The sequence below is a fragment of the Caloenas nicobarica genome, chromosome 1 (genome assembly GCF_036013445.1).
Source record: "Caloenas nicobarica isolate bCalNic1 chromosome 1, bCalNic1.hap1, whole genome shotgun sequence".
Classification (NCBI taxonomy): Eukaryota; Metazoa; Chordata; class Aves; order Columbiformes; family Columbidae; genus Caloenas; species Caloenas nicobarica.
Window position 1 is genome coordinate 88753140 of NC_088245.1, and position 18985 is coordinate 88772124.

Sequence of the window (18985 nt, forward strand, 5' to 3'; positions counted from 1 at the left end):
ATTAAAAAAATATAATAAACTCTCTTTCAGCTAGAGGTCAGAGAAGGAGCAAGAGCGATCAGATGTTATTAAGAGATTTGGATACTACTGTGATCAAAAACATAAAACTTCTCTAATTTCTCTGGACGGGAAGTATTTAGTTGTAAGAGCATTCTTCAGCTTTTTTTTGCTTTAAGATTGTGATGTTTTGGGTACTTAAAATGGTTTCACCTATTAACTTAAAATCACATCAGCATTTCATATATAAAGTAACCCATATTTATAATTCAGAAATACAGGATGTTTCAAAAAGCTGGACCCAATTTCAAATTGAAATTACTGTACAATATACTTCTCTTTACATTTTGACAGTAACACCTGTAGCTTGTAGCAAAGTGAGTGCTAATTCTTCACTTGTTGCTATCAGTTTTATTCTACTGAAGCAGTATACGTCTGAATGTGAGTGTATACCAGTTTACAAGTAATAAATGTTAACGTATATTTCACATCTTTTGACAACATGGCATGATTTTTCAAAGCATGTCAATGTTCAGCTGCTACCCATGTAAAGGCCTCAATTCATAAATTTTGTTAAATGCAGGTAGAAATACTTGAATCTTGAAATGCCACAAGATCTAGCCCATCTAAATAAAACTCTAATTTCTCTTCTATCCTCTTTGTTCATCGCACTTTGACCTTAAGCATGCCTCTATAGGATCAGAGGCTCAGACAACTAGAAGAGACCCAACTAGAGATGACCTAGGGCTTCCCCTGGCCCAAAATAAAAATTAACTGCCCCAACATCTTTATCAACACATCTCTCGTATGTGTGTGTATATATATAGAGAGAGAGAGAGAGAAAAGAACCTCTCTAAGCACTCTTCTGAAATGTTTTCTTTTTCTTGCTGTTGGAAAGTTTTCTTTACATCTGGTCTGAATCTTTCTTACTGCAACTTAAGCTCATAGTTTCTTACCCTATTAACCATGGTCCCAAAAGTCATATGTAGAAGACTACATATTTAAGGCATGTTTAAGATCTTGTCCCTTCGCAGTCTTCTTTCCACTGGACTAAACCTCAGTTCTTTCAGGCTTTCCTCTGTAGTCTTATATCTGAGGTCTCTTTTTAGACTTGATTGTACCTCTGTGGCCTCTTCTTACCACTGTTTTGAAATACAGGACATAAAACCTGTCCCAGTGCTCCAGCGTGAGGCAATCCTCATCCTGAGTAAGATGAGCAAATTGTTTTGTCTCTTATGGATTTTAATCCTATTCATATATTCCTGTGCAATTTTTGCTGTATCTTATAAAAGTGGGTTTGCAGCAGCATGATACTGATTCATACTCACCTAAATGTTACAAACACCAGCTATTCTCCTTTCCTGTGTTTGTGCAGTTGAGTAGTCCTTTCTGTATAGATCCGTGTACTTTTGCCTGGTAAATAGCATCCTGTTTTTTCAGATGATTTCTTCAATTTGTCCAGATCATTTTGAGCCCTTATCATCCTTCCACCTTTGTGTCATCTGCAGCTTTAATGAATACTCTTTATTTCATCATCCAAATTAATAAGGAAGATATTAAAATATTAAATAATGCTGGACTCAGGACAAAACCCTGCAAACCTGTATTTGGTGTATCTTTCCACAAGCACTGTAAGCCATCGGTAAGTGCTGCTTTGTTTTCTTTTCTGTCCAGTTCTACCCTCCCAGTGTTTAATATTATGTTCTACATGCTGCTTCTCTAGCTTGTGGGAAACTGAGGTAATAGTGGAACTTAATGAAAATCAGGATATAACCTTCAGTACTTCTCCATTCTCTTAATAGCATCTCTTCTGCTATAGAAGGCTATTAGAGTGATCTGACATTACTAGTCCTTGAGAAAAACTGCTGTCTGCTGTTTATAGCTGTAATTTCTTCTAAGTTCTTTTTTTATTCCTGCATTTTTCCGAGAATTGAAGTTAAGCTGACTCATACAGAGTAACTCCACTTAGGTGAGGTCCCAGGGTGGAGCATGAGGTTCTCTGCTCTCCCTTGCCCACTGCTGCGGTGCCTGTGTGCTTTCTGCAAGCCCATGGGACTGCATCTGGATCAGGAGGAAGGCAGACCTGGTGGGTGCTTTGGAGAGCTGTTTCCAGAAGGCATCTGTGCCCTCAAATTTTAATTGTTTGGTTGCTGCTGGTTCAGCCACATTGTTCAATGAATGATAAACAAGTTCTTCTGTCGATTTGAGTCTTAGGGGTGCTCTCCACAGTGTAATAAGCCTGTGTCTCCACTCTCCATTTCCCTTGTGCCACCTTCTCAAGCAACGCCTACAGTACTGTAACTGTCAAATTTTCAGCTTTGAACATTGTGTGCATCTTTTAATGGATTTGGAGGCAGCATGTACTGAGCTGGCCTGACCTTCATGCCTTGCCCGGCTGGCCAGAATGTTCCTGCTGATGGTTCAGCACACTCAGCTCTTGCTGAAGCCTCCTGTCAGTGAGGCACTAATTTGGTTTACCTCTTAGCACCTTACTTGTGTGGTAGTTGTAAGAACACAGTGTTACTGAGTCCTTTACCCTTTCACTGACTCTGGGTGAAATGGGCTGATAAGGCCTGCAGTTAATGCCTGTGGTTAGGTAGTTTGCTTGAAGAAGCTTTATGCCTTGGCTTAAAAAAAATAAAAGCAAATGGTTTGAGAATAGTTAAGGCTGATAGGCTGCTGCCTGTCTTGGACCATTTAAAACCATTAACTGCAGTTCTGTGTATGTCTTTAAAAACCAGGAAGTTCAGAAGTAGCGTGTGTGTCAGCATGTGTTGGGCTTGCTCTGTAACTGCACCTTTTTGGGGTGTGCCTCAGCTTCGAACAGATGCTAGAGCATGCTGTCCTTCCAGCTGATGTGGGGAACTGTAGGGAGCACAGCATAAAAAGGCTGTCAGGCTGTGTCCTTGCTAAGGAAGACATCATGGTTTAGAATAAGATCGCTCACTGCTGTTGGCTGCATGCACACGCAGTGCTTGTTTCCTTCACTGACTGCACAAACCCTTCCCACTCTGTGAAGTGTTATCTCCTCTTCACGTCCTAGGACCTCTGCAGAGTATTTGAGCCAGCTCTTCAGTTTCGTAGTCTGCTGAGTGCTTTGAAGTCCATTAGCCAGATTTTGTACAACCCGTTTCACTGGGTGCAGGAGGGAAGGGTCTGTGGCTGCCTTGAGTCCAGAGATACCTTCTGTTGTGTGGCAGTGTGAACTGTGGCAACCTGCTGTAGATAAGCCATGTGTCTGTCAGTACAGTTGTCACTAGCACATTGAGTGGCACGTGCAGCTTATAAAGGCAAATAAGAGAATACATTTGTGGGATGCAGCATACCACATGAAAGGATCCATTTGCTTAGTCATCTTTAACAAGGCAGCGTGAGAGGGCAGCCTAACCCAGATGCAGTTGTACTGTGTTCTTTTGCTAGCCCTGGAGGGCAGAGTTAAATTTATAGGGTGGGGTTGGTATGTGCTGTAAATGTTCCTCCTTTAAATGTGTTTCTCATTTTAAATATAAATATTAAAATCTTACTTAAGTTTAAATATAAATGCATATGACATTCAAGAAAGGCGTACCAGGCAGTGCTGTTTAAATCTTAATTTAGTTCAGTTTCTCAGCAACGAGTTAATCCTTTTTCAGAAGCTATTTATCTGAAAATTTGCTCTGGTCTAAATATGTTTCTTTCTAATTTAGTGTTAGCTCTTTAATCCCTAATTTTAAGAATTAAGTATGCTGAAATTTCATTTGTACCTGATGAATTGGATGTATTGAATTACCAGATCAAGATAAACATGTTTTAAAGGTTTCTATAGCAAGTTTGCGGAGAAGTAATTGCTTAAAAAGCAATAATGAAACAACTGTAGTACATAGACTGCTTCTATGTTTACCTTTTCCTTCATATTTTTTCTCTCTCTAATAATATTAACACTTAAGTTATCCCAGTTATGCTTTAAAATTTATGCTTTAGCTGGTAAAATCAGACTCATCTGGTTTCTCTTCATTTTGCTGCTTAATAGCTGTCTAAAGACAGGTTTTGCTAAACCAAGATTAACAGACGAGCATATCATTTTAGCAATGAGAGCTTTGAAGTTGCAAAGCATTAATGAGGGAAATAAAAAAATGTCATAGACAGATGCGAAAGATGCAGGAGTTGGGGACTTTTGTCAGTCAAAGAATTTATTTTGTCTCCGAGGTTGAGGCAAGTTTTGGGGTTTAGGGGGTTTTTTCCTTCCCTTTTTGATCCCTGTTGGGAGGATCTTCATGTTTGAAATTTCAAGTATTCCATTTTGTGTTTTACTTGTGTCTGTCTTTGCTTAATGCTGCTTTTTCTTCCCTTTGACTTTCACATTTTCTTTTCCTGTGGTAAATTTGAACTTGCTTCAGTTTAGGACAGCTAGTGAACTGCCACGGATAAAATTATAGCAAGAAGAGCAAAGTCTGTGAATGATCCTTTGCTGTTTCCTGAGTTGTTCCAGTCTCATTAATCAGCACTGGTGCTGTGGAAGCTGCGTGGTGTGTTATGTCGCCAGCACAGCAGCTTCTCCGTCCCTTTCCCCCACCCCCTGCCTGCCTACACAGTGGGGAAAACGAGAGAGGGAAGCCATCAATCTTTCCTGTCATAGATGTCAGCAGTGATTCTCCTGTTGGCTTCCTGCTCTCTTGTCGTGCCCCCCACCTGTGTTTAGAATTAGCTCTGATGCTGCAGATCTCAGTCAGCTCTTCACCTGTTCTGCCCTGACTAAATAGCTGTTAAAATAAAGCAGAGCAGCTAAATGCTATAACATGTGAGTAGTAACCACCACTGTGGGTTGTGGACTGATTTCTGTTGCAGCTGCTTTTGTACTGATGCTATTGTAATACTGTCATAATTTTCTGTAATGATTTTTTTTTAGGTCTAGAATCTCTTGCTTGTGTTTCAGCCCAAAAGGTTAGTTTGCAAGCAAGTCTTTATTTAAAGATGAAAGTATTTATTAGATACATTATAGATAGAGGCATAAGCCTGTCTCCCATCAGTTAGCTTGCTTTGGATAGCTTTATGAACAAAGTCTAAAGAAATTAATTAGTCTGAAGCCTTGTCCCTAGTTTCAGTTACTCAAAGAATACAATTAGCAAAAGACTCTTTGGGAGTCTTATACCTCTGTGTCTGGTTAGTGGGGGTCTTGAAAATGTAAGCATCCATCGCCCCCATCACTGGGTAGATTGAAAAGCTGAGATGTACTGCTTCTGTACTTCTGGGGCAGGATTAAGGTAATAATCTTGTGGTCTGTTCTGTTAAATAATGGGTCTAACCCAGGCTCTAACCAGCCCAACTTTTATGTATACTTTTATATAATTGTATAAATGTTTTCCTGTGCAGTCCTGAGAACTGTCTGTCAGCTTTCTCCTGCCTCCTTGACTGGATGCTAGGATTTTCTATTTTCAAAACCCACAAAGAGATGAAAGTGTTTATGAGGCATAAGGTTTCCTTATAATTGTAGCTCGTCTGCTGTCATTTCAAGTGTATGGTGGCAATATTTATGTAGAGTTATAAAGAAGAGAGGCTCTGAAAACTTAAATCCTATGAATGCTTTCACTTGATTTTGTGTAATGCCTTTGTGAATTGGAGAACCTGTATCATGACTGATTATACTACATATTTGAGAAGCAGTTTTCTGTTGACCATGCCAGGAAAATACATGTATTCAACAGGTAAATAGTTGTATTAAATCCTCACAGAATTCATAAAGCTAAATGTGAAAGGTACTAAGAATTGGCTAGTGACATGGGATGTTTTTATCTGTACAGATCTTTTCAGTGTGAATTCTCCCCACTTTCAGAGACTTGAATTGGTTTCTTGTTTTGAATTAATACAGTTGGAGGCTTCCTAAATCACTAGTTACTTCTCCAAATAGCTCTATTTTGTAGCCATGGTTTGTGTTTCAATATGATAAGGGTGTCATGCGTGAGTTTGCCTGGTGCTTATCCTGATCAATTTAAAAACAGCAACAAATTTTCCTGGTGAAGTCTTAAAAATCCTTTAAGAAATAAAATTTAAATGAAAAAAAGGCAACTTCCTGTAATTTCAAAGGAGGCAGAGGTGTCTTCTTATACTAATAAGCAAAGGAGACTTACCATTTTAAATGTTGCAGATGTGGTGCTGAGCTCATGGAAGGAGCCCTGTAACTTTATGGTCAGTGATGCAATTAAATGCTTTCAGCAATTGGGTCATCTTCTGCTTTCCGCTTGATTTTTAGTTTGGAAAAACAATTCTAGATTATGGTTAGCTGTACACTTCCATGCTTGTTTTTAAAGGAGTCTTGAACTCTTACTTTCCGGACTCTCTAATCTTTAATTTTTAAGACTTTTTTTTCACAGATTTTTCTAAAGTAACTACTAATATTTTAATTTCCATTTCTAAGCTTGTAAATGTTTTTCCTGGGTAGATTCTTAGCTTTTTAAAAGATGTCTTGTAGCTGTTGTTTTGTTTAGATATCAATTATATATATATGTAAGAGTAATATGGACTCAAATTGTATGGATATCTAAATTAGAGGATATTAACAAAGTAAATTTGAGTCATCTGAAAGTCATAGAATGAAATAGAGAAACTTTATTGTGAAACTTTTTCTACAGCTGCAGATGGTTTAAGGAGCATATGGCATCCTGCTCTGGAGGTTGCAAAAGGCTTTTAAACACAATTGGAAATGCAATATGTACAGTTACCAGCATCCAAAGAACTGCATAGCTGCTTTTAGGATTTAGTGCTCCTGGGCTGTGGAACAGCTTGGAAGCTCCTCTGTATGCTTTTAAACAGACAGAAGAATACTGTGTTTGCTTTCTGAGGTGAACATTTTAACCCCTAAAATTGATTGTCCTCCTTCTCCAGATTTCCTATAAATAGTGAAAGGTCTTGTTTCCTGATACAGAATGGCTGACCATGCTTAGTATGTGAAAACAGTTTGGCCCACTAAGGGTAAAACAACAACAAACAAAAAACACACACCTACACAAAACTCCAAACAAACAAAAAAGAAACAAAACTGAAACTCAGTCTCAGTCTAAGGTAGCTCTATTTTTTGTCCTCCCTTCAAAGAATTTTTGCTTTGGTAGATTGTCATGAGTATAAGTTTTAGGCAGTTTGCATGTTTCTTTTAAAGATTCATTGGTCTTCAAGTCAGTCTGCCCATTTCATTAATAACATGAGAAAGTTGTGTATTATCTGTACATTTCCCTATATGACTGAACAGCATCAAGTTGACTTTACTAATATTATTTCATAAAATTATTTTGGTTAGATGAGCATGCTGTTAACACCTTCTTTCCTTTAAAAATAAAGCTGTTTGCAATAGTCTTTAGGAGGCATGCAGATAGGATTTCCTTAATTCTAGCAACTTTGGTGTGTTCTCCAGTTCTGGCACATTTGTCTCATGAGCAGGGAATGAATGTGGTTTTGACTTCCAAGTTGAGGCCTTGACAATTGTAGCTTTTCTTACTACAGGTGTGGCATATGAGAAAAGCTCTGCTTGGCTCCAGGAGAGCAGCATTGGATTTTGGAAGCTATAATCTTTTCCAGTATACTCTTTTGTATTGAAAATGGATGTGGTCATACTGCAGAGTGTTGGAGACAGAGTCTAGCCATCCTGCTCTGGGACAAGAATGTAACACTTATTCTTCATTATTTGAGAGCATTTGGATGTTGACCATTTTTCAGTATAAGGACCAGCAGTTTTTCATCTCATCATGAAAAAGGAGATTAGGTAAGGGAACACTTGAATCTTAACGGTTTTGAGCCAAGCTTCATTTGGAAATGCTGCTGAGAAATGCACTGTGGTGTTTGGAGTAGCCATGCAGAAGTCTTGTTGAGAGAAAACAAATAATGGATGTTAAAACATCTGTCAGATTTCACTCCTGTTAAGAGCATGGTGATTAACATGCAGCACTACTAGTGTAGGTGCACACACCACACAGAGTTAAACATACGAACAGCAGGCTCACACTGTGCTTACTACAGATGTCTGAATGAGTGAGTGCCTGTGGGCTGGAGCTGCATGTCTTGTGGCTTTCACTCTGCTCCATTGGGAAGTCTTCACTCCTTTTGTTTTTATCCTTTTCCAACTCCAGTACTTTTGAGCACACAGATCCCATCCCCTGACCTAACAGCTCCATTGAAGTGCATTCCAGCCCCATGATTTCATGGTACCAGGCAGAACTCCCCTGCTACGCTGCTATGCTGCCTGCTGCTTCTCACGGAGTGAACAAACAGGGAACATAAACTCTCTCCAAAGGAGCAATGTTCTCTGTATATTTTTAGTGCTAGAAATCCAAAATTAATTTAAGGGTGTTTTGTGGGGGCTTTTTTTAATATAGACTTCTGCTAACACAATGGAATATTTCATACGACACTATTTGCTGTAACATCTCATGCCTCATGTTGTTAAATGGAATCAAAGGAGTTAAAGATGAAAGACTCCTAGTCAACTGGTCCCTCAGCTGGGAGCCTGTGTGGTTTGTTCTTTGTAATGTATTTGCTAGTGCTTTACTCAGGTCCAGCCTAGCTCAGTTTTCGTTATTGGATTTACTCGTTTCTGCAAATTCCATGCTTAGGTTAAGTAATCACTGAGCTTAGACTCAATATAATACTGCTACTGTTTGTTTCTCATGTTTAACTTGGTATTTATTGGCCATATACTGAACAAACCTTTCATAAGTTGTTGTTTACCATTTGAGTGTACAAGCACCATTAAAGATACCACACTTGCTTTCACAGGTACACTCTTTACTGGATAGACAGAGAACTTTGTTATCTCTTTATATGAAACTGTGTCCGTTTTACATTGTACTTGCGTGTTTTCTTTCCAACATGTAGTGTGTCACGAGATGCTAACTTATACAGTGTTACAATAAACCTATTTTTAATTAGCTTCATTGATACCCTTAAATATTTGGAGTTACACTACAGATTCAAATTCTGTACTATGTTGAAACACTGATATTTTGTATTTTCTTGGTGAAAAATGTCCTCAAACTAACTACTTAAATGTCTCTGCTGCATTTTTACCATCTAAGTGCATGATTCTCAAATTAGGGGACATAATTTTGCCAGTACATCAGATATGTTCATAGCGACTTAATCTACAGTGATCTGGGAAGGGGAAAAGGCAGATAATGAACATTTTGTGGGACACATACGAAGCAGAGGCTGCAGCTGCAAGGGAATGGAGTCTGCATGACTTGGGGACCCACAAGGTTTGTAGGCAGAACCGTTCTCCACAGGCTCAGGGTGCCAGCTGTTTTTGGGTCAAGGTATTGGCACGTGAGCTGATCTATGCTGACTGCACAGAGATTCCTGCTTTCTGGCATAACAGACAGTTATCCCAGGGGGTAGAGCTGTTTCTGTACTGAAGTAGCACTAGCTCAGGGTCCCAGGGATAAGAAATAATAACACCAGAGGACATTTCAGGTGATGCTAGTTTTGTCTAGACTGCAGTTGAAAGATGTGCAAGTTTCTGCACCATGCTTTAACATGGTCATCCTAACATTCTTTATTTGATGCACATCCATAGTGGATTTCTAGAACACCATAAAATTTCTTAGCTATTCTAACAGTGCAGGTGTGAAACATATTTAATCTAAAGTTGCTGCAGTTGAGGCAGTAATAGCTTCCTTACTGTATGGCATACTCTGTGCCTCCTTACTGTCTTGTTATACCATTCAGGAGCTCTTCTGGGAAGCACAAGATGGGGAAGCACAAGTGGAGGAAGAAGAGAATACAGGAACACGGGAGGAATTAAACTATCTAATAAGAAAATGGAAAATATGTCTGTAAGAAGCTATAGCCTGTGTAGAAAAGAGCAATTAAACAGGTATATAAATGGACAATGGAAAGCAGGAGGCGCTGTGAGAAGTAATTGTGGGAAGGAGCATCAGGATTTGGACTGAGTGAGGGGAGGCTGGAGGAAGAGGAAGTGGGCTCTGAAAAACAACCAGCTGTTCTGGGATCCCTGTAGGGCCAGAACATCATCTTAGTGATCATCTATTTATAGCCTGTTTTCTTGTTAAGCTCTTATTCTCTTGGTGAAGATCAGGAACATGGGAAGCAGAAGACAAATATTATGCCTGTGAAGTACCTGTTTCATTGGCTAGCAGCAGCTCTACACCGTTAATAACAGAAGGACAGCTTTGAAGCCTAGTGGACCCCAAGTTTCTACAAGGCTTCATTTCATTTATGTATGCTGGGATTCTGTATGCCTTCTTTTCTAGATGGGCACCTGGTCCTTCTCAGTGTTAACAAAAAAACTGGCTGCAGTCCTTAGGCCATGTAGTAGTTTAATGGGAGGTGAGGGGCTTCTGCAAGTGGTGATAAGTGCTCTGATGCAGGTTCCTAGAAAAATAAGGGATCAAATGACAAACAAGGAACTGAGTAGCACAATTCCATTTTTATGTAATGGAGAAAAAGGTCATGGGTGGTCAAGAACCTGGAGCACAAGAACTGGAAGTTAGAATTGCTGTTGGAGGAAATTGTGTACTTTTCATTGCAGTGACTACCTTGGAGCTCCTGTGCTGGAGGTTCTCCAAGAGCACTTAGAAACTGACTCAAGAATATACCTTAAAGTCAAGCAGATATTTGGAATGGAGTGAGAGGGTTACCACTTGGACTTAAATGTGTAGGCATTTATATGAGCAAGAAGAATTAGCATGCTGCTAGCCCAAACCTGCTCTTGTCACTGCAAACACTTAAACTTTGGATAAGAAAACTGTCTTGATCTGAAAAACAGGCTTACTTTGAAAGCAAAGAGAATCTTTCATCAAATTGTGAAGGAAATGGGCTAGGCTTTTCTGAACTATAGATCATGTAAAAAAAAAAACAACCAAACAAAAAATCAGTCCTACTCTGCTTGGAAACACTTTCTCATTAATTTTTCTTGAGTCCGAGTGAAAATTAATTAAGTCAATTTGAAGTCCTTTTTCTTTTTAATAGTTAAAAATAATGGATCTTGGCCTAGGCTTTTGGCGCAATTTTCTGTGGTTTCATAGTTGTATGGCTTTTTTTTTTTCTCCCCCATACATTTTTAAGAGATTTGCAGAACTGGAGACGAACCATGTTAGTAAATAAATTCTTTCTACTTTGTTATAGATGTTGCTTATAAAATTTAGCAGGAAAAAAAATGTCATGCAGCCAGAGGCATAATGAAGTTGATGTTCCTGCTGCACAACAGAGTCTGAAGGTTTGTATTGTGCAGCTTTGTGACTGGGACTCCCTGCTGAGGTTGGTGGGACCTTCATCTATAAGTTGAGCAGTCTTGCATGCTATTACAACTTGGCACATAACAAGCGTTTTCACATAAAACATTGCTGAGTTACTTTCTGAATATGGTGGAATTCTTTGGAAAGGTCGGGGAGGTAATTGATCATACACTGACAGCTTGGAGCAGTGAGAAAATGGTCAGATGGAGGGCTGGGATGCAAGAAAACAAACTTTCCAAGATGGTAACTGTCACTTAGCCAAGCTATACACACTTTAAGCTTTTTAATCTTTGCTCAAAACCTCAGCTTCTTGCTCATTTTTTGCTGCTTCTCTGTGAACTCTGTTAAGATTTTGACATTTACTGGTACTGATGCATCCACAGTATTCCAGGTGTGATCTTAAACTATAACAGGACTTCTTTGTAGAGCCCTTTCAGAAACTCTACTGCTGCCAAGATGGATACTTTCAGAACTTCGATAATCTCTTTCATAATTCTTTGACCTTTGGGTCAAAGACTAGGTTTTTTTCAAGAACAGCTCAAAATGTTCTTTGCAGCTAGAAAAATAAGACTTCAATGTTCATGGGAGTTAAGATGGCAATCTACTGGGATATTGCGTATGTTTACAACAAAAATGTTTTAATTTCTCTATGCTATGATCCTAAGTTTCTGTATCAGAGTGGATAATATGCTGAAGAGAAACATACAGTTTCAGCACAGAAAAGGATGAAAGAATCTACCATTTGGTTTCTAGGATCTAGTTGTCACTGTTCTTGTGTACAGCTATGTTTGTTTGCATATGCAGTCTGGCAGCTTAAAATTATGCTAGTTGTCAGCCTCTCTGCAGGAAGATGGAGTATTTTGACTGACTTACTGCAGTTATTTTTAGTCAGTCCTGAGGTAGTGTATACATTAATATATTAGCAGGAGAAGACAAGAGACAGGTGAAAGTGAGGCTTTGTTAATGGCTTTAAAATGTAAAAGAATCTGTCAAAAAAATGCATGTGTTAATTTTACCAATGCTTTGTGACAGAATGTGGTCGTGGATCGAATTTTCTCTGGTATTCAGCCGACTGGGACACCTCATCTGGGTAACTACCTTGGAGCCATTCAGAACTGGGTGAATCTGCAGGAAGAGTGCAGCTCAGTGCTGTATAGCATTATGGACATGCACTCTCTCACCATGCCCAAGGAGCCAGCTGTCCTGCGCCAGAACATACTGGACACCACTGCTGCCATCCTTGCCTGTGGTATTGACCCAAAGAAGTGTTTCCTGTTCCGACAGTCGCTGGTTAGTGCTCCTGTTACATTAGATCTGTTTCTCATGAAGTGGCTTTCCAGAAACGTTAATGAATGGGCATAGCATTACTGAACTCTTTTATCATCTTTGTGTTGGTGGTCCTAGAAAATGTTAGCAATGTTGGATTTCAAACTTAGCCCTTCCTGCTGTTTTGAAGTGGCTGAAATCATGATCGAGAAGTTCATTTAGGGATAAGTACATTTTGTATTTCCCAAACAGAGCTAGGAGCTTGTGGGGGTTATGCGTAATATACCAAAAAGACCTGTTAGGAGAGCGTTAATTTAGCTCAGTAAGTCTCACTTTAGTCACAAAAGGTTAACTCATAAAGGCATGAACATAGTCTGCCATAAAGGCAAGTAAAACATGTCTCTATGGTTTCGTATCAGCACTTACCACTTAATTGGCCAGCTGCAGAGTATCTCCAACAGGTGATTGGCATGCTAAGTTTTGTGTCAGTTCCATCATAATCATCAGGGAGTGCCATTTTCTCTGGATTTTTTTTCCCTCCTTTGCTATAAGCTCCTTTTCATATGTACCTTTTTCCACCTGATCTGATAATTCTTGTGTAAAATATTGGCATCTTCTGACCACCTCAAGAGGTACGGGGCTTACCTTTCTACTTGGCATCTGTCGGCCTAGTCTATTGCGTGCTGCATTTTCCTGGGACACAACTTAGTTTCTTGCTTGATTAACCTTCTGTAGTTGTCTCTAAACTGGCAAACTTGTGCAATTTCCCACAGAGGCAAATATGTAATAGCTTCTGCTCATGTGAAGACATCTTTAAACTGATGTCCAACTTGCAACGGAACTGCAAAGTTGATGTGCACAGGGTCTGAATTTTATCAGTGTGAGAGGAAATCATGATATTACATTCCTCCTTTGAACACGGTTCTTTACAGGCAGAGTTTCCTGTGGTTGTCAAACTGCAAATGACAATCATAGCTCCATATCTCTGGTGTATATTGATATGATGAAGACATACACTTCCTGCTTCAGTTTTCCTCTGTATTAAAAAACCGATCTAAACAGATTAACTCAGAAATATAGTGGAGATATGTTTAAATTAATTTATCCTTTTTCAAATCTGTTTATCCTTTTAAATAAGTTAGCAGCTTGGGTTTTAATTTGGCTCTACTCTGACTTAGCTTCGTCCACATTGAGGCTGACATTAACTGGAATAATCTCGAGGTAAGTTACAAGGCAGTAATACAGTAAAATCCAGTCTGGAGTTTTGTTTATTCTTGTTTTCAAGCAGCTGAACAGTTCAATTAGTAACTGACTCTGTGTTATAACTAGATACACAGAAAATACTCTTCAGCCTAGAAGAGAGATAATTTGAAGGTTACGGTTAGAGAGGAAAAAAGTAAAGGTTTATAAAACTGCAAGTGAAATGGAGAAAATAGATAGGGAACAACTGTTTTATCCACTAAAGAATGTGAACAAACAGGTATCAAAATAAGTTAACATCTGGTAGATTGAGCACAAGCAAAACAAGGCTGCATTTCATTAAGTCCACAATTGGGCTACAGAACTCCTTGGCACAGGACACAACGCATGCTAAAAAACGTATGAATTCGGAAAAGGACTTTACAAATTAATCTGAAAAATCTTTTGAGGACTGTTACATACCTGCGGTACCACTTCTGCAAGAAGTGCTGCAACGACATTTGGGAGAGTATTCATGCTTTTCTGTACTTAAGCTCTTTTCTGCTGGTTGCTGTCGGATATGGATATTTGAGCTGTTCCAGTGTTGCTTTTCTTAGGTTCTTATGAGTCTAAAAGCTAAACTACTCTTGTTCCAGGTCTTGCTAAAGGCAACACACAGACTTCCCTGGAAGCCATCAGATTATCAGTAAGAATCTGAAAGCATGTTGTATCTTTCACAATATAATAATGCAGAGATTGAGTCTTTGAGTCTCCTAAGAGAAAGTATCAGCTGTATTTTCAGTTCTATCTTGAAAATTCCCAAATCTATAGATCACAGAAGTGCTACTGCAGTTACTTCTGATTAGCACTTCTCATTTTTTTAAAGAAACACGCAATGAAATTATTAAAAAATAATAACTTTTTGTTTTAATCACCAAAACCAGCTACAACGGATGACTGGTAACACCCTAATTCTGTAGCGGTATATAGCATAATTAAATTCTTGCACTGCAAAGGTAGGCTGGTAATGGTAAGCTCCCATTAAGGGAATTGCTCATGCAGTCACTATTGTAAATGCTCCTGTGTCCTCTTATTTCCTCTGGGTTAACTTGGGCAAGAATGGTCTAGAATCGCTGAAGAGGGTTTTGTTTGTTTATTCGTTTGGCTTTTTCTGTTCTTTCTGTTGCTGCCCGTATTGCTTCTCTGGAATATGTTTGCCATATGTGGAAAAAAAAGTATCGATTATCTTGTTTCTCAAAAGGCATGTGCAGTTGGTAAGGATTTCACTGTGGGTAGGCTGTTATTTACAGCAGGGTTTATGCAGATCATATCTCTAATCCAGAGCTATCTGAAATACCTGCCTCCATAGTTTTCCTACATTTTATCATCCTTTCAATACAAGCAAGAGGAAAAAGGCTGAATAATCACAGGCTAACTGCTGGGAAGAAGTGTGATGAGAAGAGATACCTGTCACATTTACACTAGACTCAAAAGGTGCTGCTACAATAAGGATACAGGTGAAGCTGTCGTGGAGTCCCAGAACTTATTTCAGTGATGTCCTTGCCTTGCAAGTAAAATGAAATAAAAGTGAGAGGAATTTTGCATAGATTGATTTTTATTGTATTGCTTATACAGTATATGGCCTCTGTTCTAATGTATCAGGTATGCAGCTAAGTTTCCTATAAATGGAAAGTGCTAGTTTGATGAAAATTAGGCTTATATACTTCATAGAATCTACCATTTGTAAATTATAGGGTTTTTATAATATATATAAACAGAAAGTTAACGGCTGGCTGTATATTTGGTCTCCATACATGGCAGTTTACCAAATAACCTCCCACACTTTTATTACCTTATACAAACTTGAACTCTTGCTTACTGAAGTAGTGGCTATGAAGAGCAAGTGGTGATAACTTGAAAATACTTAGAAGCAAGAAGGATGATTATTAATATTTAGAGTAGTGTTTGGAATTGCATTGTCTGTGAAGGGTTATAAATGAGCACATTTAATTTGAGTGTCTATGAAAACACAATTGTGGAATATGTTGGACACTAGAATGGCCTCCCAGTGAGGGAAGCTCTTTCATTGCAGCTTGATTAATTAGATTTTCTTAAGTAGGAAGACAAGTCATAGAAGAGTGACAATTTCTGTAAGAATAAAAATAAAACTATATGCATATTTCAAAATTATGCATTTTATTTGGATCACAGCTATAAGAGAAAATAATGTCAAGATAAGCTTTGAGTGGCTGCCTTTGCCTACCAGGCATAAAAGAAAAGTAACAGAATAATGACCTATAAAACATGTCCTGAGAATACTAGAAGAAAGAACAAATGTATTCCTTAAATTGTACCATAACTGATAAAAGCTGTAACAGTCGTCTTTCATAAAACTTTGAATGTTTTATTAAAAACAAAAAGGACTACGGAGGAGGGAGAAATAAGGAAGACAGTAAGCAATCTGCACACATGGTAAGCTTATATGGTATAAACCATTTTCTCTGATTCCTGGTGGTCACAATACACATTTCAGTTCTTACCCATAACCATCTTGTATCTCATCTGCTTCACAGTCAAAACAATTTTAGAAACGGCTGTTGCTTTTATGTGGTCTTAGGCTGTTCTTTCTGTCCACCCACCTATCGTAGTAGACACATGCTAAATGTCCCAAGAGAAACTAAAATTCCGTCAGAGTTGATTCAGCAGGCAGTGGTTGATATGCTGCAATATGCTGCACTAACACTTCTCTGAGGAGTCCTGTGAGTTTCTGGACAACATAACATTCAGTTTCAGGACGGAAAATTGCAGTTTTCAGCCTTCTGGATGAGGTGATTTATTTTTTGAGTATAATCAGCTGCAGTATTCTTGCAATGTGCAAGCAAATTGAAGCAGTAACTCTGGGAGGTGGGAATTAGCCAATTTGTCTTAGCCTTAACTCCAAAAGCCAAAATACAACAATTTAAGTGTGTGCACTAACTGTTTCATTGCTGTTATTTTCCAGAAATATCCAGCTGGTTTGTTTTGTGGGCAGAGTTTGAATGGATTCACACTACTTGTTGTCCAATTTTCAGAGGGGCTTAAAAGCTTCAATTGCATCATAGCTTATAAATTCATTTAAGTACATTAATTTAGCATGGTCCAATGAAAACTTCCTGTCGTAAGAGGAACTATGTGACTACTTAATGTAGAATATTATTCTGCTTCTCTCATCCCTCTGTTTTTTCCCCCATAGGACTGGACTAGACATAACTAGAGCTCAGCGGGAAGAAAAGTCAAGTTCAGTGGGGTTTCTTTTTTTTCTTTCTTCCTTAATTTACCAGGAGTATTTCATACTATTATGTAGCTGTTATATGTTCCCCTCTCCACCAGTCTTCTAGATACACCAGGCTAATTAATCAAACAGTGTTGTGTATTAGACTAGGAGGATGTTTCTGAAAATAAGTTCATTTCATAATGAATAAAAGGAGGGAAGAGAGTTCCTGGACCAAATTACTGTGCTCTGTCTGGCTTTATAACCAGTATAACCTGATTCCAGCAGGGGTATTCTTGGTCAGGATCTTTGGAAAGGAGAAACAGATCTTATTTCCATAAGTTTTATCGAAACGAGGATAAGCTATTAAATAGTTCAAAAGTAACAATGAAAGCTGTAAATACTGATAGATTTACCAATGATAGATAACCACCCCCCAATTCAATACATTGCTTAACATGTTTTACAAATCAGATGCTGCCTTTGTAGCTATGAACATATCCACCTACACTTGAATTATTTCTTTGAACAGGAATTTGGGATACCATGTCAGATTTTCTGTCATAAAAGTATCTCACTGAGCTTTCAGTTACTGTGTGCATTTGATTCAAGAGCAGTCTGATTTGTCTTGTTTATAGCCCCGTTATTCTCTCTAGCTGTATAATATAAAGAGGCATTACCAAATATCTCAAACATATTTACAGCCTTAGGCATTAAAAAAATCTTGCCTCTTATTCAAGGAAAACAAACATGAGCAGCATTTGCTTCTTAAAGGCCTCTTAATTTTTTGGAAGTACTAACTGGTGCTTCTAGGAGAGACAAGAATAATTTTTAAAAAGGTTTCATTTCTTTTGAGATTTAAGACACTGTCCCTCCTCTCCTCAGATTTCTCTTAGTACATAGCTATCCAAACTACCTCCCCACACCCCTGTGTTTGTCCTTTGTGCTGTCAAAATCAAATCTTTGAAATGTATTGCCCATTTAAAATGTAGCCCATCATGAGGTTACACTGCTGGGGGAAAGCTGTTTCCACATGACAGACATGCAGCAGATTTGCAGTGCCTTACAGAGAAGAGCTGTAGGTTGCAACTTGAGGAAATCCGTCTTGAAAATGAAACATTGCGTCTCTTTTTGCAGGAAGCCACTTCAGTTGCCAACACACACTTTGTATAATAAGCCTCAGAAAGCTGGGTTGGTGTTGCTGATTGGCCTCTTTTCAGATCTGCTCACAGTGTCCATGCCTTTCCCTCCGTTACTTTTCTTGAATCTCATTGCTTACTGTCCTCCTCAGCTGTATGTCTCAGCATGGGAAGTCATCTAGAATTATTTGGACTGAAAGTACCTATTGGTTTTCCATGTATATATCAACTGTGGCTGCGGCCAGGGAATAGCACCAGTAACTCAGTAGGGAATAGCCAGGATTGAGGACAAAGTGATAGGTCTGCAGGGAGAAGCCCTGAGGGGTTCTTCAGCATATAATGCCCCAGAGATGATCCAAGTATATAGTGTGATCCAAGTTTGATGATGTCAAATGGCCATGCAAATGAACAATTAAGAAGCTATTTGTCTGTAAAGAGGGAGGAGCAGAGCACTCAGCCAGATGAAGAAACAGAAATGTTTGTGCTTCTACATAACTGCTCATTATCATTTGGTAGTGGACATCGCTGTTAAATAAGCGTGCTTAAAAAAAAATAAAAGGAATCTGACCATGCAGACTCAGGCTTGTTGGGCCACAAGGAAGGAATATAAGTAGCTTGCTCTGGAAATCACTCTGATTAGTGATTAGTAAGCCAGATTGTGGGGGATGCTTAATGCAATGGAAATTGAAGGAGGAAATGTGTCGCTGGTAATAGCAGAGAGATGACCATCTCAACCCTTTGAGAATTGTTGATGGTTTTTACAGACTTGCAACAGACTGGGAAAGAAAACTGTGTTAAAGTGGGTGAGAGCACAGAGCAGGAAAAAAAGAGAGAAACTTGATGTATTTACTGAGAAAAGCAAAGGGTATGATTTGGACTGTCTAAAAATGGATTCACTGTATGGATCTAGTTAAGCTTTTTTGTGAAAACTGCTAAGT

At 38.7% G+C, this 18985-nt stretch overlaps 1 protein-coding gene across 2 annotated transcripts in view; it reads left to right on the forward strand.

Moving 5' to 3' along the window:
- WARS2 (tryptophanyl tRNA synthetase 2, mitochondrial) overlaps positions 1-18985 on the forward strand; it is a 44705-nt gene that overhangs the window by 10453 nt on the left and 15267 nt on the right. Inside the window, exons 1-3 of one of the 2 annotated variants that reach the window (XM_065644773.1) lie at positions 7667-7726; positions 11104-11194; positions 12246-12503. In XM_065644773.1, coding sequence (XP_065500845.1) covers positions 11135-11194; positions 12246-12503 — 318 coding nt within the window. In that variant the 5' untranslated portion in view covers positions 7667-7726; positions 11104-11134. Of the gene's footprint in view, positions 1-7666; positions 7727-11103; positions 11195-12245; positions 12504-18985 lie in introns of those variants that run through there. The other variant, XM_065644781.1, reaches the window with a different exon arrangement.